The sequence below is a fragment of the Phoca vitulina genome, unplaced genomic scaffold (genome assembly GCF_004348235.1).
Source record: "Phoca vitulina isolate PV1807 unplaced genomic scaffold, GSC_HSeal_1.0 scaffold68, whole genome shotgun sequence".
NCBI lineage: Eukaryota > Metazoa > Chordata > Mammalia > Carnivora > Phocidae > Phoca > Phoca vitulina.
This window is the reverse complement of record NW_022589771.1, coordinates 3,680,481-3,702,779: the sequence shown is the minus strand read 5'-3', so window position 1 is coordinate 3,702,779 and position 22,299 is coordinate 3,680,481. Positions and strand designations below refer to the sequence as shown.

The following is a 22,299-nucleotide window of genomic DNA, read 5'->3' as shown; positions in this document are numbered from 1 at the left end:
TTCAAAATATGTGTTCATGTCTGAGAATATCTGCCTGCCTCCCTGGCCCTACCACCCATAAACCCTTTGTCCCTGCCTCTGTTTTCTAGCTTGGGCTCTGGGGCAGCCTTGTTGCCTCATCCTTGGACAACACCGTCTTCTGCCACCTCTGTTTGGGTAGAATGAAGGACTGAGGGACCACCCCTCCCCCAGGAGGCAGGGCTTGCCTGCTCAAGTATGGGAGTCCTAGGCACCCAGGAAGGTTGTCCACTCTCTGCTGGGGTCATTACTGACGATGGTAATGGTGGTTTTAGAATAGGACTCATTTAAGTCAGATCCTGGTTGCCTCCTCTCCAAGGCTTTGACACCCACTTCTCTATTCTGGTTTTCTCTTTCTTCTCTGTAAAATGAAGGAATTGAACCAGATGATCACAACAGGGAGGTTGTCTAGTTAGAGATTATCCAGGATGCGTAGTATTTTGTTTTGTTTCTTTTTCAGTACTAGTTTCAGCCGAGCTGGGGAGTGAGAAAAGAAATAAAAATGTATTAGAATCCGTTTTGTGCCATTAAAAGAGGAGAGTAACATTTGCAACTAACCTTGAATATTAGCAGTTTATTAACATAAATGTCCACCACCCTCCTGTATCCCTGAGTTGAGAAAGCAACATATGCATCGATTCTTCGCTGAATCACCTGTCAAAACACACAGTGATATGCTGTTCACATCCGTAGGGTTTACTGTTATGAATAAGATTGGCTATGGCTCTCGGGTGAAGCTCCTCAGTGTCCCTGTATTGTGGGAACACTCCTTAAAAGCATCAATATGGTGACACACTCCCCTACGCAGTCTTCTGGTCAGTGTTAAACAGCAAAATCTGTTGGAGGTGGAGGGAGGGGAGAGAGCCATGAGTTCTAGTGTTTGCCAATGTCCATGGTGTAAATCCTCCCACCGTTGCCAATTTCAAGCTAAACAGGTCACATCCCCTGAGTGTGAGTTGCGCTGTAGTGTGCACGGCTTTCCCTGCCTGGCTGGTGGCAGTGGGTCTGCTATATCCCTGCATCTTTCTGCTCTAAGAAAGTAGGTCAGATGGTGCTCCCTTGTGCCATAAGAGTGCAGATTTCCTGAACATTGAGATGCTGTTAGATGATACCATGGTTTATGAAGGAAACATAAACCATGGTAAAACGGCACCTTGCTTAATGGGTAATTTTGCGGGAGAAGCACACAGCATACAGTCTCTGAACAAAGCTCACTTGGTCTAGATTTCCTTTGCCCCCACAGCCTCTGTGTGGTACCAATCCCTGTTAAATTACCCCATCCATTTGTTATGCTTCAGAAATCCTTGCAAAAAGCACTCCTCTGCTGACATGTTTTCATCTCTCAGTACCCATGACCGTGACAGGTGGAAAGGTCATACCTTCACACATTAGCATTGCAAGGAGCCATGATAATGATCCATTTTTAAAAAGTCTTTTTGACCATTTCTTTACAGGGCTGCAAATACTCGGGTGGGATAGGAGAAGGTGGGCTGGGTCAGGACATTTCTGACCAAATACTGAGTTTATTCACCAGTCCTAAAATACCTATTTTGGTGGGACACTCTTCCAAAGGAGAAATGTGAGTAGGAAGAGAAGCATCTTTTGCAGAGTAAAATGGGCAAACCACGAACAAGCCAGAGGTTGATGATTTCGGTCAGGCAGGGGTCCCACGTGGAATGCAATTAAGCTTTTCCTTATTAGGACAAGGAAAGAACAGAAAACAGGTCCTCAAAGCAGCACTGCATTTTTCTTAGGAAGAAATAATATGTTCTTTCAGTGAATTGTTTTAAAGAAATAGGAAATTACCTTCTGGGCTAACAGCAACCTTCAGAGTACATTTGCTCCCCTGCATAGCAGCTCATAAGCAGGACAGAACCCATTATTTCAGAATTGGTTCACTCTCCTAAGAAGAAGAAGAAATGATCAAATACCCTGAACTTGCCATGTCCTCACGGGAAATCTCTCTGTTTTCATTCTCTGCCATTTTACAAACTTCTTCCTCCTGCCTGGCAGCAAACCCCCCCCCCCATTGTAGCGCTTACACGGCCCCAACACTGTGAGGCGCTAGCGTGGACTGGTTTCTAGAATCCAGCTTTGCCACCAGAGCTCCTCCATCCTGTGCTCTGCTCAGGAATCCCACAGGCTCCTAACTGGTGGGATCAGGGGGTCACGTTTCAAAGCTCAATCATATGTGAGTTTCACAGTTTCTGGCTCATGTTCCCCAGCTCTGAGAGGAAGAATGAGAAGTAAGTATATTCTTCTTCTGGACCCACAACAGATTTGTCACAGTTTTGCAAGGTCACGTTTGGTGGCTGTGGGATCTTTAATTATCATGTTTTAGCACTTGGTTCTTGTGAGAAGAAAATCTGGGTTAATGAATTTGAGCCCAAACCAAAAGTGTCTTTAGTAAAGAAGCTTTATGAAGGAGATGTGCCCAAAATCCTGAGCAGACCACAGACCCCAAATGAAAGTCCACATCCGTTCCTCATCTGAAGATGGCATGAAGAAATAAGTCCCTGCCATCAGAGACATGGAGATGCCATCCATGTATGCTTATATGGCGCTGACTCTGTGCTGCGGGCTGGCTTTGTTGATCCCCTCAATGATCATTATCTCCCTGTGACAAAGAACAAAACTGAGGCACAGAGCAATTAAGTGACTAGGGCCACACAGTGAGCAAGCAACACATCTAAGATTCACATTCAGGCAACTACCAAGTTGTGCAGGCTGATGATAACCCAATCTATAACAATGATTTTGCAACTGGGGATCGCTTTGGAAACTATACATGATACACATTACATCTTTCTCTGCAAAGCCATCCAATAGAATTTTTTTTTCCAAAATAGAACATCTGCCATATTCTCCCAAAGTTCCAAGACCTATGATTAAGGTCCCAGCTCAAAACAATTTTTAGTCTCCTATTATAGAAAAACCCAAAATAATAATAATAAATAAACATAATGGTTTATACTTCTTTCTCATAGAATGTTTTCTGGAGTGAGGCAGGCTGGCTTGGGCATGATAGTTTCATGGTGTCATCAAGGACCCAGGCTCCTGTCTCCAGAGTCATCTCATGATCTGAGATGACAGTTGGCACTCCAGGTATTAGATCCTGATGTCAGGCTGGAACAGGAGGAAACAGAGAAAGCCCAAAAGGATTCCAACCAGCAGAGCTCACCTCCCAGGAGACCTAGATGCATCATTGCCTTGAGCTGGCCATACCCAACTCTAAGAAAAACTTGGAAACACATTCTTTTATTCAGGTATATTTTTAATAATGTCTCTTGTTAAAAGCTGGGGAAAGAGGGAAAATGGGCTTCCAGAGGCAACTGGAAAATTCTGCTCAGTCAACAGTCCATACCTACTGTCAGTTTCAGAGGGCCTCATAAATAATACCCCTGAGTTCAGAATCGAGCAAGAGATAGACACAGGAGTAGGATGGTTTGATCTTAGCTTTCTGGAGAATGTGTGTTTGCAGATGCTACACTCTAGAATTAGGGAGACTTAGCCACCCAGTCTCTGCCAGAGCTGGAGACATACACACCTCTTGTTTGGACACATCCTCTTTCATTACAGGAAGTTTGTAGATCAGAACATGTGTCCTCTGCCAACAGATAACTGGAAGGGACTGGTCACACTTCTCAGTTCCCCCCCAACTCTCAAATCAGGTTATTCACTGCCTCTCCATTCAGGAGAGGGGTCAGGAATGTTGCTTTCATTGATGGTCCCCCCACATGGAAGCATAATGAGTAGGGGGCATTTCCTCCAACAACGACCTGCCCATTTTGGCTGCTGAGGCCTCACTTTTTTAATGATGTTCTGTTATTTTATTTCTGGTCTGCAAATTTTTCTGCATACATCCAACAGTATGCTAGGAAACGTTTAACCACCAGATCTCCAAAAACATGTACAAATACTAATAAAATATATCATACTCAGCATCATCAATTCCATAGAGCCAATTCCTTCTCATAAAATGCTTTTATTGCCTTTAAATGAGCTCTCATGTCTATAGCCACCATATGGCTGCTCTGCTGAACCAGTGTTGTTCCAACATGAAGGTCGTTCGGTGCTTCTGTTTGTAGTAATAGGGAAGACGGAAGTGAAACAGGAAGACTGATCAGGGAATGTCATTCATTTATCAAAGGTGTGAGTGAATTGTTTGCTGAAATAGATGAACCAGACTCCTTTGCTGAATCTTGCACACTGGGAGAATAGTTTCTCAATATTTGGAGCTATGTAAAATGTAATAGCTTCAGACATTTTGTCTTGTTACTAACTTTTTCTCCATCCCTTTCTTAAATCCAGACAATCAACAAGACAATAAACCAAGCCTGATGCATAGCATCTACAAAAGTGGGGCATGCGCAGACTCATTAACTCCTAGGTCCTACAGGGTCCCTGTCAGTTGGTTCCACACAAATCCACCAGTGTCTGCCTGAGTTGCTGGACAAACCCATCCAGGACCCCAAATCCCTGCAGCCCTGGGCATTTCTGGTGGGGTCTCCACCTCGCATTGGGTTTAAAATGCAGAAGCCAACAGTCAACATTACACATGGTACACCTTGGTTCACTCCCTCACCCCAGACACCCCCATTTTTCAACATCGGTTAGAGTGAGGCCCATGATCATCATCACAGACCCAGGGGAGGCAAAACAGCAGAGTGACTCCTTGCTTTAAACTCAAATAAATCCACACATCGACATACATCCAAGTGAAAACATAAATATTTTGTTCCTAGGTGTCTTCTTTAGCAATGAGTTGACAATTATGGGTTAAACATAACAGAAACTGCCCCGATCTTGGATACTTGAATTATTTTTCCTATTTTCATCCACATTTTTTGCCCTCAGTTTTATCCAATGAATCTTAAAATAGGCAACCAATTCCTGTCTTTAAGAGATCAAGTAATTGTAGGAGCAAAAGAAAGCATCTTGGGAGATTCTCAAATAATTTGGCTCCTTAAAACATACTTTTTTTAAAATTTTTTTTATTGTTATGTTAATCCCCATACATTACATCATTAGTTTTAGATGTAGTGTTCCATGATTCATTGTTTGTGCATAACACCCAGTGCTCCATGCAGAACGTGCCCTCCTCAATACCCATCACCAGGCTAACCCATCCTCCCATCCCCCTCCCCTCTAAACCCTCAGTTTGTTTTTCAGAGTCCATTGTCTCTCGTGGTTCATCTACCCCTCCGATTTCCCCCCCTTCATTCTTCCCCTCCTGCTACATTCTTCTTTTTTTTTTTTTCCTTAACATATATTGCATTATTTGTTTCAGAGGTACAGATCTGAGATTCAACAGTCTTGCACAATTCACAGCGCTTACCAGAGCACATGCCCTCCCCAGTGTCCATCACCCAGTCACCCATCCCTCCCACCCCACCCCCCACTCCAGCAACCCTCAGTTTGTTTCCTGAGATTAAGAATTCCTCATATCAGTGAGGTCATATGATACATGTCTTTCTCTGTTTGACTTATTTCGCTCAACGTAATACCCTCCAGTTCCATCCACGTCGTTGCAAATGGCAAGATTTCATTCCTTTTGATGGCTGCATAATATTCCATTGTATATATGCACCACATCTTCTTTATCCATTCATCTGTCGATGGACATCTTGGCTCTTTCCACAGTTTGGCTATTGTGGACATTGCTGCTATAAACATCAGGGTGCACGTACCCTTTCGGATCCCTACTTTTGTATCTTTGGGGTAAATACCCAGTAGTGCAATTGCTGGATCATATGGTAGCTCTATTTTCAACTTTTTGAGGAACCTCCATACTGTTTTCCAGAGTGGTTGCACCAGCTTGCATTCCCACCAACAGTGTAGGAGGGTTCCCCTTTCTCCGCATCCCTGCCAACATCTGTCATTTCCTGACTTGTTAATTTTAGCCATTCTGACTGGTGTGAGGTGGTATCTCATTGAGGTTTTGATTTGGATTTCCCTGATGCCGAGCGATGTTGAGCACTTTTTCATGTGTCTGTTGGCCATTTGGATATCTTCTTTGGAAAAATGTCTGTTCATGTCTTCTGCCCATTTCTTGATTGGATTCTTTGTTCTTTGGGTGTTGAGTTTGATGAGTTCTTTATAGATTTTGGATACTAGCCCTTTATCTGATATGTCATTTGCAAATATCTTCTCCCATTCTGTCGGTTGTCTTTTGGTTTTGTTGACTGTTTCCTTTGCTTTGCAAAAGCTTTTTATCTTGATGAAGTCCCAATAGTTCATTTTTGCCCTTGCTTCCCTTGCCTTTGGTGATGTTTCTAGGAAGAAGTTGCTGTGGCTGAGGTTGAAGAGGTTGCTGCCTGTGTTCTCCTTTAGGATTTTGATGGACTCCTGTCTCACTTTGAGGTCTTTCAACCATTTGGAGTGTATTTTTGTGTGTGGTGTAAGGAAATGGTCCAGTTTCATTCTTCTGCATGTGGCTGTCCAATTTTCCCAACACCATTTGTTGAAGAGACTGTCTTTTTTCCATTGGACATTCTTTCCTGCTTTGTCAAAGATTAGTTGACCATAGAGTTGAGGGTCCATTTCTGGGCTCTCTATTCTGTTCCATTGATCTATGTGTCTATTTTTGTGCCAGTACCATACTGTCTTGATGATGACAGCTTTGTAATAGAGCTAGAAGTCCGGAATTGTGATGCCGCCAGCTTTGCTTTTCTTTTTCAACATTCCTCTGGCTATGTGGGGTCTTTTCTGGTTCCATACAAATTTTAGGATTATTTGTTCCATTTCTTTGAAGAAAGTGGATGGTATTTTGATGGGGATTGCATTGAATGTGTAGATTGCTCTAGGTAGGATTGACATCTTCACAATATTTGTTCTTCCAATCCATGAGCATGGAACGTTTTTCCATTTCTTTGTGTCTTCCTCAATTTCTTTCATGAGTATTTTATAGTTTTCTGAGTACAGATCCTTTGCCTCTTTGGTTAGATTTATTCCTAGGTATCTTATGGTTTTGGGTGCAATTGTAAATGGGATCGACTCCTTAATTTCTCTTTCTTCTGACTTGTTGTTGGTGTATAGGAATGCCACTGACTTCTGTGCATTGATTTTATATCCTGCCACTTGACTGAATTCCTGTATGAGTTCTAGCAGTTTTGGGGTGGAGTCTTTGGGATTTTCCACATAAAGTATCATATCATCTGCAAAGAGTGAGAGTTTGACTTCTTCTTTGCCAATTTGGATGCCTTTGATTTCTTTTTGTTGTCTGATTGCTGTGGCTAGGACTTCCAATACTATGTTGAATAGCAGTGGTGATAGTGGACATCCCTGCCGCGTTCCTGACCTTAGGGGGAAAGCTCTCAGTTTTTCCCCATTGAGAATGATATTCGCTGTAGGTTTTTCATAGATGGCTTTTATGATATTGAGGTATGTACCCTCTATCCCTACACTCTGAAGAGTTTTGATCAAGAAAGGATGCTGTACTTTGTCAAATGCTTTTTCTGCATCTATTGAGAGGATCATGTGATTCTTGTTTTTTCTTTTGTTAATGTATTGTATCACGTTGATTGATTTGCGGATGTTGAACCAACCTTGCAGCCCAGGGATAAATCCCACTTGGTCGTGGTGAATAATCCTTTTAATGTACTGTTGGATCCTATTGGCTAGTATTTTGGTGAGAATTTTTGCATCCATGTTCATCAGGGATATTGGTCTGTAGTTCTCCTTTTTGATGGGGTCTTTGTCTGGTTTTGGGATCAAGGTAATGGTGGCCTCATAAAATGAGTTCGGAAGTTTTCCTTCCATTTCTATTTTTTGGAACAGTTTCAGAAGAATAGGTATTAATTCTTCTTTAAATGTTTGGTAGAATTCCCCTGGGAAGCCATCTGGCCCTGGGCTTTTGTTTTTTGGGAGATTTTTGATGACTGCTTCAATTTCCTTAGTGGTTATAGGTCTGTTCAGGTTTTCTATTTCTTCCTGGTTCAGTTTTGGTAGTTGATACATCTCTAGGAATGCATCCATTTCTTCCAGGTTATCTAATTTGCTGGCATAGAGTTGCTCATAATATGTTCTTATAATTGTTTGTATTTCTTTGGTGTTGGTTGTGATCTCTCCTCTTTCATTCATGATTTTGTTGATTTGGGTCATTTCTCTTTTCTTTTTGATAAGTCTGGCCGGGGGTTTATCAATCTTGTTCATTCTTTCAAAGAACCAGCTCCTAGTTTCGTTGATCTGTTCTACTGTTCTTTTAGTTTCTATTTCATTGATTTCTGCTCTGATCTTTATTATTTCTCTTCTCCTGCTGGGTTTAGGCTTTATTTGCTGTTCTTTCTCCAGCTCCTTTAGGTGTAGGGTTAGGTTGTGTACTTGAAACCTTTCTTGTTTCTTGAGAAAGGCTTGTATTGCTATATACTTTCCTCTTAGGACTGCCTTTGCTGCATCCCAAAGATTTTGAATAGTTGTGTTTTCATTTTCATTGGTTTCCATGAATTTTTTTAATTCTTCTTTAATTTCCTGGTTGACCCATTCATTTTTTAGTAGGATGCTCTTTAGCCTCCATGTATTTGAGTTCTTTCTGACTTTCCTCTTGTGATTGAGTTCTAGTTTCAAAGCATTGTGGTCTGAAAATAGGCAGGGAATGATCCCAATCTTTTGGTACCGGTTGAGACCTGATTTATGACCTAGGATGTGATCGATTCTGGAGAATGTTCCATGGGCACTAGAGAAGAATGTGTATTCCGTTGCTTTGGGGTGGAATGTTCTGAATATGTCTGTGAAGTCCATTTGATCCAGTGTGTCATTTAAAGTCTTTATTTCCTTGTTGATCTTTTGCTTATACGATCTGTCCATTTCAGTGAGGGGGGTGTTAAAGTCCCCCACTATTATTGTATGGTTGTCGATGTGTTTCTTTGCTTTTGTTATTAAAACATACTTTTTAAAAATAAAAACTCCACTGCATTTCAGATTTCTAAGTAATTTTATAGCATACACAAATACAGAGTTTATAATTATCATGGAAAAAAATTTTTCACCCGTAACAAAGACCCCGACTTAATGCATTCAACATACCTGAATAGATCCTAAGTAGCCAGTCCCGCACCACTGAGGACATTGTGGCAAGAGTCCACGCACTGCTAGCACCACCAGGATTCAACAGGTGCCCCTGATTCTTTCTCTGAATCTCTTGGGGAAAAGTGGCACTACCGCTTCCTACTGGTATATTTTCAAGGGAAGACATCAAGGGATGCTTACAGAGAGATGTTGAGTTCATCCCACACCATCCCATGAATAAAATGTCCACACAACTGACTTCTCCTACCTTCTTGGACATATAAAATATTTTTTATTAGCCATTTTGGAAGGAAATCTTCTCAAAGAATAATAAGAAAAAAAGAAATAGTTCTGTCTCTTATTAAACAAACCACACCAGACCAATTTAACACTTTTTCAGTGGCTGAGGATCATCATTTGAAAACCCATGATGCCAGTCTTCTGGGTGTGGGGAATGCTGAGTGCAGGGTGAGGGGAGGAGGGACACTGTGTTTGCCAGCCCCAGGTGGTCGTGGCCACCGTGATCTTGAGGTGTGTGTTGTTCTGCCATCTTCTCTCACATCAGCTCTCTGGCAGTTCTGGTTCTCTTGGTGGCTCAACCAGGACAGCCTGCTGCTCTTTCCAAGGGTAGGTTTTAATCTGCTATAGGTGGGAAAGTCATTTAACCATGCTCCTCTGTCCTGCATATAAACATGAAGAGACTTCAAGAGAGCATCTAGAGCTTTCTCCTACTGCTAGAATGTTTGCATTTTGTAGCTATCTTAGGGCTATTTAGGAGTTCTTAGACACTATTTATGATTGCTTCATTTTTCCCATAGAGAGATTCCCATAAATATTTCCTATGGTTGAGGTTTGTTGAAATCATGCCACTCTAAAGACAATTCTGACTTTATGTTTCAAGGGACAGTGATAAGGAGACATATCAGAAGAGTCTCACAGGCTGGTTTGACCTCTCCCCATAACTGTGTTCAGGAAAGTGGTCCCCAGCACCATAATGAGCATGCATCACAGTGCACTGGACAGGGAGGGATCACACACAAGGCTCTATGCAAGAAAGCAGATGTGCCCCCACTGGTCTGGGGCACATGTATTCAGTGCTCCTGTCCACTTGCCCCTTGGTCCTTCCACACACCGGATGTTCAAATTCCACACCTGCTGTTCAAAAGTTTTTGGTAGCATTCAGAACCCTTTGATGGTAGACGGTGCAAAGTTGCAGGCAAGAGTATCAGATGAGGGGGGATGGTCCACTCTGCTCCCTGTTCCCCCAGAGCCTCCCCCTCGCCTCCTCTCCTGCAGAGGACACCCTTGGACAGGGACGCCATGTCTCCCTTTAGCCCCTCCCAATGGAGTGCCCATTCAGCCTCCTCTCTTGGTAGGGTCCCTCAGTTGGTGACTGTCAGGACCAGCTAATGGGGCCATTGAACTCCTGGGGCTTTAATCCCTTCCCCCAGTGGGGTCGAGAATTAGAATATGTTGCAAAGGCTCCCATCTGGTGTCCCAGACTCACAGCTCAGTGGCCCTTTCTTGTGCTGCTGCACAGGCTGCCACAGGAAGCCTTCTGCCTTCTGCCTGATCTCAGAGAAGGAGGGGCTTCAGCCCCTGTGTTTGCTTAATTCTCTAAGGTGGCATTTGTAGACCTCTCCTGGGAGCTTCCTCACCACCCTCAGCTCCTCTGCAGTGGCGGCACTGTGGTGGCCATGGGGTTTCTACAGTCAGTGGGCATCAAGCTGGCGCTCACCTTACAGCTTTGCCCTCACATGGTTGAAGGGGAACATTCCTGTCCTGTGTCATAAACTCTGAATCCTAACCACTCCTCCCCCTTTCCTCTTCTGTGCTCAGTCTTCTGACACAGAGATTGGAAAAATGGTGAAGCCATTTGGAAATACAGTGTGGCAGTTTCTCAAAATGTTAAACAGAATTTCCATGTGACACAGCGGTTCCTCCTAGGGATCTACCTGGGAAAAGTGGAACCATAGGTCCTCATAAGAACCTGCACCCTAATGTTGATAGCAGCATTATCCATAATATCCCCAAAATGGAAACAATGCCAATGTGCATCAATGGATGGGTGAGTGAACAGAATGTGGAAATCCCATGTAATGCAATATTATTCAACAACAAAAAGGAACGAAGAGCTGATACACACTATAGAATGGATGAACCTGGAAAATATGCTCACTGAGAAAAAACCATAAAGTTAGATAAGAAAGAATACCTACTGTGGGATCCTATTTGTAGGAAATGTCCAGAAAAGGCAAATCTAGAAGGATGAATGTCAACTAGTGATTGCCTGGGACTGGGGTGGAGGGGTATCTTTTCAGGGTAATAGAAATGTTCTAAAACTTGCTATGGTGATAATTATACAACTCTATATACTTGTGTTGGGTTGTAATGGTGTGTGTGTGTGTGTGTGTGTGTGTGTGTGTGTGTGTTGGATTATGTAAATATACTTGTGTTGCCCCTCCCACAATGCATGCCCACCTGAGCCTCAGAACATGACTTCATGTAGAAATATGTTATTTGCAGATATAATTAGTTAAGATGAAGTCATAATGCATGAGGGTGGGTCCTAAATCCAATGACTGGTGTCCTTATAAGAAATCCACATGAAGACACGGCAAAACCCTCAAGGAAGAACATGATAGGAAATGGGGGCAGAGATGGGAGTGATGTGGACACAAACCAAGGAGCGGCGGGGCCACCAACAGCCAGAAGAGGCAAGGAATGATTCTTCCCTAGAACTGGGGAAGGAGTATAGCCCTGCCAGCATCTTGATCTTGGACTGACTTCCAGACCTGTGAAAGAACAGATTTCTGCTGTTGAAAGCCACCCAGCTCATGGTGGTCGGTTACAGCCATCCTAGGAAACGAATACTATAGGAAACCCCATTCAGCTGTATACTTAATGCAGGTGGTTTTTATGGTATGTAAATTAGACCTCAATAAAGCTGTTGAGAAAAATTAAATTTTTTCTCGAACCGGCTGGAGGAAGTGAGTGATCAGGACTGAAGTCAGGGGCTCACGAGCCAGGCTGGCTGCCACACAGGTGTGCTAGAAGAGGGGTCTCACCACAGCTGTAGATAAAACAAGGGACTCATGGTGCTGCTTCTTCCAGTCAGTCTGTCCCCTCCGTGCCCCCACCTCTCTGCCACACACCTGCTGACTGAGCAGGGGATCTCCTGTGGGCATCCAGGCTACAGAGCTTGGAGATTTTTTACGCGTTGTGGTGTGTCTCACATCACTCCGGTATGCTGTGGGGAAGACGAGACTCAGTACCTGCCGGTCTGAAAAGAAGGCACGGTATTTCTCTGGTCACCTGCCCAAGGAGCAGTGGAGGGCTTCTGAGGTGGCCAAGAAAGTACACAGGTGTGAGCTTGACCTTAGAAATGAGGAAGGGACTTTCTCCCCATGATGGTGGAAATGAGGCCTAAAACAGGTAAAAATATAGATTTATTTGGTTATTTTTCAAACCTCCTGGTCCTTTTTTGAGAGTGTCTTTTTCCCTTCTTGTGTTTTTTAAAAATCTTTAAACATTTTGTGTATAATTGTTTTATAGTCTGTGTCTGATCATTCTAGCATCTGAGGTGCTTGGGCTGATCCTCAGTGATGGTGGGTCATGTTCTCACATGTTTTTTACTTTTGGTTTGTTGGCTCATGTTCAGCAGAGGTTTATCTAGGAGAATTTCTATGGGCCTGGATGGAGTGTGCCTCCCTCTGGAGCGTGTTTGGGTTTCTTGTGCTAGGATCTTCAGGCCTATGGCCAAAGTAGGGTCACCAGCATCTTGACCCTTTAGCATGAATCCAACTCCAAACTGACGCAGAGTCAGACCAGCTATGGATTCTCAGGGGAGACTTGTTTTCTTCATTCATAACATGAGCCAAGGCAGTTTGCTTCTCCCTTTGCGTGTGTGGATCTTGTTGTCATTGTTGTAGGTACTTGCTCTGAAGGTGGAGCCCTTTGAGGAACCTGGTTTGAAGGGCTCGCTTTTAACTCCCTCTCTCTCAGGTAGTCAGGGCCCCAGCATCCTAATACCTCTGGTCTTTCAACATCCACTTCTGTCTCCAGGATTTCTCTTACTTTCTTATAAGCTCAGTGTGTGCTGCCCATGTACTCGTTCTGTGCTGCCCCACATTGCTAGGTGGTGTGTGGAATGGGAGCAGGGTCTTAAGTCACCAGCATAGTGCCAAGAATGAGGTCTTTAGATTAATGTTGCGGTGGGAGAGGGGGTACTAGAGAAGTTCACAAATAAAGCTTTCTGTTTTCTTGGTGAACTGGGGATGAGATTCCCTGCCATGTGATGGGAGAGGGGTGGGTCTGAAGTCTCCAGGTGACCGCGACAGTTAGTAACAACTGTGGGAGAGAAGCATAGCCAGAAGTCACCTCAAGGAGGGGTCAGCAGTGATCAACTTAGGCCCCAACCTAAGTTGATTAGTAAGGTTTCAGAGTTCCACGATTGAAAATGGTAGTTAGAAACTGTCATTTAATGAAAGCCCCCTCTCCAGTCTATTCAGAAGTAAAATCATTTCTCTATGTGTCCGAGGGGACATGGGCTATGCTCCGCGACCCATGTGTGCCCCCAGTGGGCTGGGAAGAAAGCAACACTCCCTCGAATTTGAAATCCTGCAGCACCTTCTGAATGAATGAGCTGAGGGCTCATTTCATCAGGTTTCACTTTTCTGGCACCTTCCCTCTCTTCTGTTCATGATTCTTGCTCTGCTGTTTCTTGAATACATTGTATTTCAAAGAAACCCCTCTTTAAGCATGATTTAGCCGGGTGTTACGGTGGGGAAATCAAGAATGCTGCTTTGCCAAATAAGTCGTGTCCCTCTTGGGTTTTCAGTTCCTGCGATGATAACGTCCTATCCAAACACGACCCTGGCCACTCAGGGTCAGAAGAAAGAAATGAGTTGTGCAGCCCATGGTGAGAAACCCATCATAGTCCGCTGGGAGAAGGAAGACCGGATCATTAACCCTGAGATGGCCCGTTACCTCGTGTCCACCAAGGAGGTGGGAGAGGAGGTGATCTCTACTCTGCAGGTAAAACACGGGGAACACAACAGATCAGAATCTAACTTCATCGGCAGGATAATCCTGCCCTTTCACCTAAGTGGGTGCATGTGGGTGATAAACAGCAAATAATCTTTCAGGACTTATTTATGACGCACCATTTCTCTCCCTCTCCTTACAGCGACATTACTGAGTCACCTACAAAAATAGTGCTTGATCTTAAGTGTTAGGAAGAATAAAATGATGACAGGCATGCCAGGGAACCCAACTGTAATAAAAAAAAAAAATGGGAGAAATCGAGTCTCTTAATGACAGATAATCCTGGAGAAATGACCTCCTATGCTGTGCACCTGTTTTAACATCCTGCAGAAACAGAAATTAGATAGGCTTTATAAGGAAACATGTTTTGCTTTTTTGGGAAAAATCCAATATAAAACCTTCTGTCCTTCATAGAGGATCACAAAAGCTAGCAAAAAGTATTATAGTCCCTTATATTTTTTTAGTACTGTTGGTAATTAACTGAGTGGTGTTTTTAGTAGGGGGAGAAGTGACGCTGTAGTGTCACATCTGGGAAAAAAGAAAGCCCTGTGTTTGACACGCTGAGATTGAGTCATGCGCAGGTCCAATCCTGGGGTCCTTCTAGAGAGAACTCTAATGAGGGTCCTGCAGGACCAAGCATTTACTGCAGGATTTATAGATCTGCTTCTCCGGGCACTAAAGGCACACCACGAGAAAAATAAATGCATATGTGGAATATACATCCACCTGACCATGGCATCCTACATAAATGACACATCCAATTTAATGAGCTGGAAGCTAGCATTGACGAGGTACATTGAACCTGTCCATCTACACCATCACAAGTGCAAGGAGATAATTTGCTCTCAGGGGCGTGTGTGTGTGTGTGTGTGTGCGCAGGAGCGCATGTTGGGGATGCAGGAAGGGTGGGAGTGGAGAGATTTTTACAGCCAAAAGCCGTTTTAGTTGTCCTCACTCCATGCTACTGGATAAGATGGATTTCTTTCTGCTTTACACATAGATTTTGCCAACTGTTAGAGAAGACTCTGGCTTCTTCTCCTGTCATGCTATCAATTCTTATGGGGAGGACCGTGGAATAATTCAGCTCACAGTGCAAGGTAGGAAGGAGACCAAACTGGGGGAAAACATTGCTTTTAGGACAGTAAGTGTATGCCCAGGCTCGGACCTCTGTGGTGGGCTCAGCTTTCTATGTAACACCTCCTGACTCCCAGAAAATCTTGAATATGTTCAAAGTTGGTGTTAAAACAGTATTTTGCAGTACCCATGACTGTGTCACAGTGCAGCCCCAAAACACAGGGAACAGAGTCCTGAAAGGAATTGGGCCAGATGACCCCGTAGTCCCATTGAAGGCACCGAGTGCAGGAGTGCACCTGCTTAGCCGAATGGTGGGAATCCTTGTGCTAGGCGATCCAAAGGAGAAGGAAAGTTTAACATTGGAAGCCAAAATATTTTTTGAGTTCTGGATTCCAAACCAGAAGAGTGACATTTAATCCACATCCCGCTTTGGCCCAGCCGTGCCATAAAAGCCTGCCAGATAGCCCTGCTGCAAACACCGGGCAGTTTGGGAAAGTGGAATTTCTCCTCCCCGAAATGGGATTAGGGAAAAAATGTTTCCTGGTAAACGGGTCAGCCACCGTCGAAGGCTGACAAAGCTTTTCTGAGCCGAACTCAGCATGTCCACCGTGTCTTCTGTCTGAGCCGTGTTTGAACTAAGCCCAGGTTTTCCTGTCGATTGCGCAGAGCCCCCAGACCCTCCCGAAATTGAGATCAAAGACGTGAAAGCACGCACAATCACCCTCAGGTGGACCATGGGGTTTGACGGCAACAGCCCCATTACGGGCTACGATATTGAATGCAAAAATAAATCAGGTAAGTCCTTTATTTCCTCCAGCTTTATTTCTACTTCAAAAAGCCCTTTTCTTGTTCTCCTCAGTTATTCGTGATTACCTGTACGAATAAACCCCGACTCAAGGAAACTCGGAGGGGGGCTCTTTTTACCAGTTTGTCTTTTCTTGCTCAGAGCACACCGCGTCTCCTTTGCGGGGTGGGGTCTGTGTGCAGGGGCCCGGCTCCGCCTCAGCCCTCCCTTCTTTCCCTCTGGACCCCAGGCTTGCTTCCCACCTGCCACCCTGGCGTCCTTGCCGCAGACCAGCAAGCGGCGTGTTATGTTTTCTGCCCCGCCCCCACCCCCTGCTGTCCTTCAGGTCCCATTTGCTCAGCCAGGGGGCTGCTCTAGACAGGGACTTCTGACTAGAGCCTGGGCGTCGGCTGAGCTCGGAGTCTGTAGGCCAAGTTTGTGCAGACAGGAGAGCTGCTCCATGTGGAGATGGGCACTGATCCTGCAGGGAGGTTCCAGAGGAGCCGCAGGGACAGTCCAGGGGCACTTGCCTCTGCTCGGAGCATCCCCTGTTTCCCTGGGGCCAGAGGGGCCATAAATAAAACAAACTCGGGTGTCAGGACCACGACAGGTGTGTCTGTTCTTTCCCTTAAAGTGCCGGTGCCAGCGTCACTTGGAACTCCAGGATCCATCAGGCCGAGGGTAGAAGGCCACCAGCGTGGCCTCTGTTCAGGACTTTGTGTCTCATGAAAGAGAGGAGGACTCAGAGCAGCACCAGCATGTGTAGGGTTAACAGACCTCCCACGTAGCCTTATTTTGCACTTTCTGGGCACCGTACTTGACTTTGGTTCCCCGGTGGTGACCTACTCAGTATATTTGGTTTTTGTTTTTTTTTTTTTTTTAATTTTATTTATTTATTTGAGAGAGAGAATGAGATACAGAGAGCATGAGAGGGGGGAGGGTCAGAGGGAGAAGCAGACTCCCTGCTGAGCAGGGAGCCCGATGTGGGACTCGATCCCGGGACTCCAGGATCATGACCTGAGCCGAAGGCAGTCGCTTAACCAACTGAGCCACCCAGGCGCCCAACCTACTCAGTATATTTGGGCGGAGGCGGTAGTGAGAAGGAAGCTCAGGCAGCTGGAGGCAGGCCCTGAGTGAGGGAGGTGTCAGGACCAGCATGCAAGGGAAGGGACAGGGAGTGGCAAGGGCTGGACGGCCGGCCGAGGGGGCAGTGTCCCAGCAGCGTGTGTGAACCTGCTTCACCCCCGGAACAGTGGTTTTAGCAAGAGCACTTGAGCCTTGCAGAATGCAGCTGCATTTGGAATGCACAGAGGAGCGGCTCGTTTGCCCAGAGTCACGATGGAGTCCCAGCAGTGAGGCCACACAGCCTCGGGGCCTGCAGGAGCTCAGAGAGCGGAGCGCAGGGGCGGTCAGTGGCACGGTCGCCGGGGAGTGGGCAGCCGGCGCGGGGCGGAGGCGGGGGACGCAGTGACGGCGAGCTAGTGAAGACAGTGCTGGCCTAAACGGGACTCTGCGGGAGCTTCCCCGGGGCCAAAGGGAAGAGAGGACACCTGCCTTTGTTGTAGAGACGCAGGTCAGGAAGGAGCCAAGGAATTGCAAGTTCTGAGACACTCATCTTGAAGTCAAGGAAACACTTCTTAGGTGAGGCAAGCAGGTTCTAGCAGGGAATGGCCGGGACACTGACCGTAACATGGAGAACTCCAGAGACAGGCAGACGCACATCGTGGGGACAGTCCACAGAGTCCCAGGGCGGGGAGGCCCCCACCGGTCTCTCTGGCTGAGCATAACTGCAGGGTGGCGGGCTTCTGTGCTCTTGGCAAGGGTGCCTGGGGGGTCTCTTGGGGGAGCGGTTCAGTGCCTCCCTGTCTTCGGGGGAATCGGTCGTTTCCAGGTGCTGGTTCCACAACCAGCCCTGTCTCTGGCCATCTGTGTGCCTTCACTGGCCCCTTGCTCTCAGCATTCCCCGCTGTGAAATGGGACACCACAGCATCTCCCTGGGACAGGAGTCCCTCAAAGGCCACAGGCTGCCCTTTGGCAAGACCACCCCCTTCCCTGGACCACGCGGTTCCCATGCTTACTCCCACCTGCTTCTTAGACCCCACCTCTCATGTCACCTCCACAAGGGTGCATTCCTGCCCACACCCGAGGCCAGGCCTCCCGTCACGTGCTCCTACAGCATCCTCTCCTTTCTTTCCTGGCTGGGCTGTCACAGGCGATCATATAGTTGTTTCTGTGATTATGGTTTTTTTTTTTTTTCCAAATTTATCAACATTTCCTTTTATTGCATCTGGATTTTGAGTCAAGTTAGAAAAGCTGTTCTCTACAGTTGGGCTATGAAAGAATCCACCCTGATTTCTACTTGTATGGTTTCTTTCTCTCGCTCCTACATTCAGATCTCTGATCCATTTGGACTTGATTCTTGTGTATTCTGGGAGATACGGGTCCAGTTTGATCTTTTCCCAGATGGAAATCTTGCTGCCCCAACGTGACTTATTAAAAAGCCCACCTTTCCCCAGTGGTTTCAGATGCCAACTTTGTCACCAGCTGGCTTTCCTTGTGCTCCTCCATCATTTCTGGACTTTCTAGTCTATTCCATCGTTTTATCAATCTATGACTGCATCCGCACCACACTGCGCTAATCGTGGAGGCTTCTTCTCATGTTCTAACTTCTGGCAGGGCTAGTCCGCCCTTCTGACTGCCTTTTGACGTTTTCTTAGCTTCCCATATGTGACCCTTAGGATCAACTGGTCTAGCTCCATAAAAACATTTTTGGCATTTTTTTATTGGGATTGCATCAACTTTGCTAACTAACTTAGGGAGAACTGACATTTTTATGATGCTGTCGTGGACTGAATTGTGTCCACCAAGAAGGTATGTCGAAGTTCTAACCACTGGTTCCGCAGAAGGGTACCATCTTTGGGAATAGGGCCATTGCGGTTGTGACTGCGGATCCATGGGTCCTCTCCACTGGGCTGCAAGTTCCTGTGCCATGAGGCCTAGTTTTCCCCCAACCCATTCCTCCAACATCTAGCACAGCCCAGCACACTGGGGGCCCTCAGTGCATACTTGGTGAATACTCTTTAACAAGCGAGTGGCTTTAAAGCATCTCCCCAGTGTCTGGCACATAGCCAACGTCTTCTAAATGGTGGCTTAGAGTATCAGTCTGGCATGCACACATGCTTCTAAATCAAATGCCCCTAAAACCGTCTGTGCCCTCCATTTGAGAATCCTCAGCACCCCAGCACTCCATGAAACTTCCCCAGAGGCAGGAACTCTGGTGTCTAGTGTCATATGCTCCTGGATCCCAGCACTCAGCACAATGCCTGCCACGTGAGGAGCACTCAGAAAATACTTGGGGCATTTAATTTACCTGCGATCCAAATCTAAGAATCATCTTCACAGCACTTCCAAATTCTAAATTGATCAGGTTCTACATAACCCACATCGGAGAGCTCCTTATCTATGATCTGGCTGCAGTCAGAACCCATCCATGCTTCACACTGTCCTTCCACTGCACACAGGGCCGGGGCTGAGAGGTTCACACAGCCCTGGAGCGAGTCTAACCCAGTCTGAGTTAGAATCCGTTCCAGGAGAGTCACTGGGGAAGAGCCCATGGGACAGGTGGGTCCGACTCCATGACCTCACGTCACCAGCAGGGCCCTCCTGACCCTCCACTGCGTTCAGTTTGAAAGGCCTGGGCGGCAGGCGGTAATGGTATTCACTGCCATAAAAATCACATTAGTCTTTTCATGTATTAGTTTCTTCCTCGATAAGTTTTGGGTATATAAAAAGGACAACTATAATTTAAGCTAATGCAACTTATAGGCTGAGTACATAGAAAACTGATCCTTGAAATCACAGCTTAAATGTCACTTCCTCCAGGAAGCCTTCCCTGATCACCCATTTTATAATGTGCCCCTTCCTCTATTCATATAGCATCCTGTCTGCCTTGGAACATTTAGTGGGCTTGTGGATGCTTACTGAATACCTGGATCCTCTACTGGGAAGATGTTTAACATCTGTCTCCCCTACTGGGAAGCTGTCCCTCTGAGGGTTCTTGTGACCCCTCAGGGCAGGGACGGTGTCTAAGGAGCCCTGTGCTACGACCCTGCATCCCCAACAGTGAGCAGTCCACATATGAGACTTTTCATAAACATTTGTGAACTTGTTGACTCTCATCCTCTGTGTCAAGCAATGAAATCATACCCAAGACACTTTCCTTTACTCTTCGTTAATTTGCCAAGGACGTAAGGTATTGCTGTACTTGGCATTTGTAACCGAGTGGGTCCCTGCAAGGGTCACTCGGTCTGTGCTTGAACAGCCCCAACAATGGAAACTCCCTAGCCCCAGGAAAGCAGTTCTGCCTTGGGCCAGCCATGACTGTCACAAGTTCTTACATTTCATGCACCGAAACAGACCTTCCTGAATCCAGTGGCCCTCTTCCCACCCCTAAACCCTGTGGTCAAATGAGACCCCTTGCAGGATTTGAAGACAGAGGACTCTCCTGCTTTCCTGTTTGCCAGGAAAAATAAAACATCCCAAGTCCCTTTACTTGTATCTCCTATGACCACCCCCTGACCCTCTCAATCCGGTCCTGCCCGCATCATCAACTTTGCCTTGTGTGGCGTGGCTTTGGCTGCCACGTGACTTGGTTCCTCGAGAGTACTGCTTCTCCCCTCGATGGACACAAAAACCCCTTCGCCGCCCAATCCCAGCATCTCACCCTGTGTGTGCCTCCAGCTCCTCAGGCGCTTTGCGGCATCCCCTTCTTCCCCTCTTTGGAAGGCAGCCTGCCTCGTGCCCACATCCCCCATTTTGGCCCTGTCTCCTTCCGCACAGTGCCTCACAGATCGCCCAGGGGCTCCAGTGCCTTGGGACCCGCTCTTGTCCTGGAACGTAACCATCCGGCCCAGGAAGCACACACTCTCCTATACGGCTAAGTGCCATCTTCCAGAGCCTTCTTGCTCGAGCCCCCCTTCCCCATCTCACCCTGAGAATATCTCCTCCATGGAGCAGAAGGGGCTTTCCCTGTGCCCTGTGTCTCCCTTCTAGTAACCAGTGCAATAGGAGTGGTCCTTCCCCGAGCTGCCTCATAATTTTTAAACATTTAGAATCATTTTGTCTCCAGAACATCCTTCTGGTCACCCTCACTCCTGGTCTTTGGCTTCTAACACTTCTTCAGATCAAATTTTCCCTTCTTATGTTTGTCCTTGGTGATCTGCCATCCCCCTGATTCGGGATGTCGGACCCCCAAGTGGGGGTCCCCAGTGAGCACCCAGTACAAGCACCCTGGTCCCTGTGGGCTCCCTCAGTCCTTTCCCACGGGATTGTTGGGTATCTCAGAGGCAGGAATGTGAGTCTGAACTTCCCTCATCCTCTTCCGGCACCGGTCTCTCCGGGGCATGTCAGGGAACCCCGCCCACTGGTTCAGGGAACGCCCCTGACATCTCCTTTCTAAACCAGGGTCCAAGTCTGCTCTCGCACAGCTCCCCCACTTCCGTCCCCACATACTCACAGGGTTACAGAAATTCTGTTCCCCTCCCGTGCACTTGACTAAACTCCTGGTCAGTAAGCCAAGTCAAGCCCGTGTCAGTCTGCCTCCCAACATATGAGTTGTTCAGCAGATGTCTGGAAAATTGAAATCCAGTCTCATTAGGCGTCCCGCAGGGACTATGTGGAGGTCACATGCTACCAGAAAATGACCTTGAGCTTCAGGGTAACACAGGTGAGGTCAAACCCCGGCCGCACGTCATGCCAGCCATGTGACAGGCCTTCGTTTATTGACCTTCACGAGGAAAATAAAAATCCCTACCTCACCAGGATGTTGTAATAATTCATTCAGATAGAGCGCTCCAAACTCTAGCTGTGCATCGGAATGACCCAGAGAGAGGCTTTGTGAAGCGCGGTTTTCTGGGCACCATTACGAAGTGATTGTGATTCAGTGGGTCTGAAAGCACGGGTGTCACAAAACTCGGAGGTGTTTCCAACGTGCCCACGCATTGGGGACCGCAGGAGTCATGTTTATAAAATGCCTAGCAAGGGCCAGGGGAGCAGATGCAACCCCACAAACCCATTGTCTGCCCTGCTCTGGGAGCCGAACTCCACCGGCTACGACATGCAGATTTTTTTTCCCCCTCTGAGCTCCCCTTGGGTTCGCCCGGTGGCAAGCACAAAGAATGATTCAGACAAGGATCCTGGCAGCGACTGTGTTCTGTCAGGGGCCCCTCTTCTGCGGTCCCAGCCCTGTCTGGACTCCGGCAATGCTGCCCCTTCCCATTGGCCCTCCTGACCCCAGAGGGAGTAGCTCCGCACTCTTGCTAGGTGCTGGGAATCTCTAGCCCAGCCCACACCTTGGTAAATAGTCCCCTTGT

At 46.5% G+C, this 22,299-nt stretch overlaps 1 protein-coding gene across 3 annotated transcripts in view; it reads left to right on the top strand.

The window, feature by feature from the left end:
* The window catches only part of DSCAM (DS cell adhesion molecule), a 791,005-nt gene that overhangs the window by 643,199 nt on the left and 125,507 nt on the right, over positions 1-22,299 (top strand). For all 3 annotated transcript variants that reach the window (XM_032392604.1, XM_032392602.1, XM_032392603.1), the window contains 3 exons: positions 13,865-14,061; positions 15,071-15,167; positions 15,811-15,939. In XM_032392604.1, the coding sequence (XP_032248495.1) occupies positions 13,865-14,061; positions 15,071-15,167; positions 15,811-15,939 (423 nt within the window). The remainder of the gene's footprint in view (positions 1-13,864; positions 14,062-15,070; positions 15,168-15,810; positions 15,940-22,299) is intronic.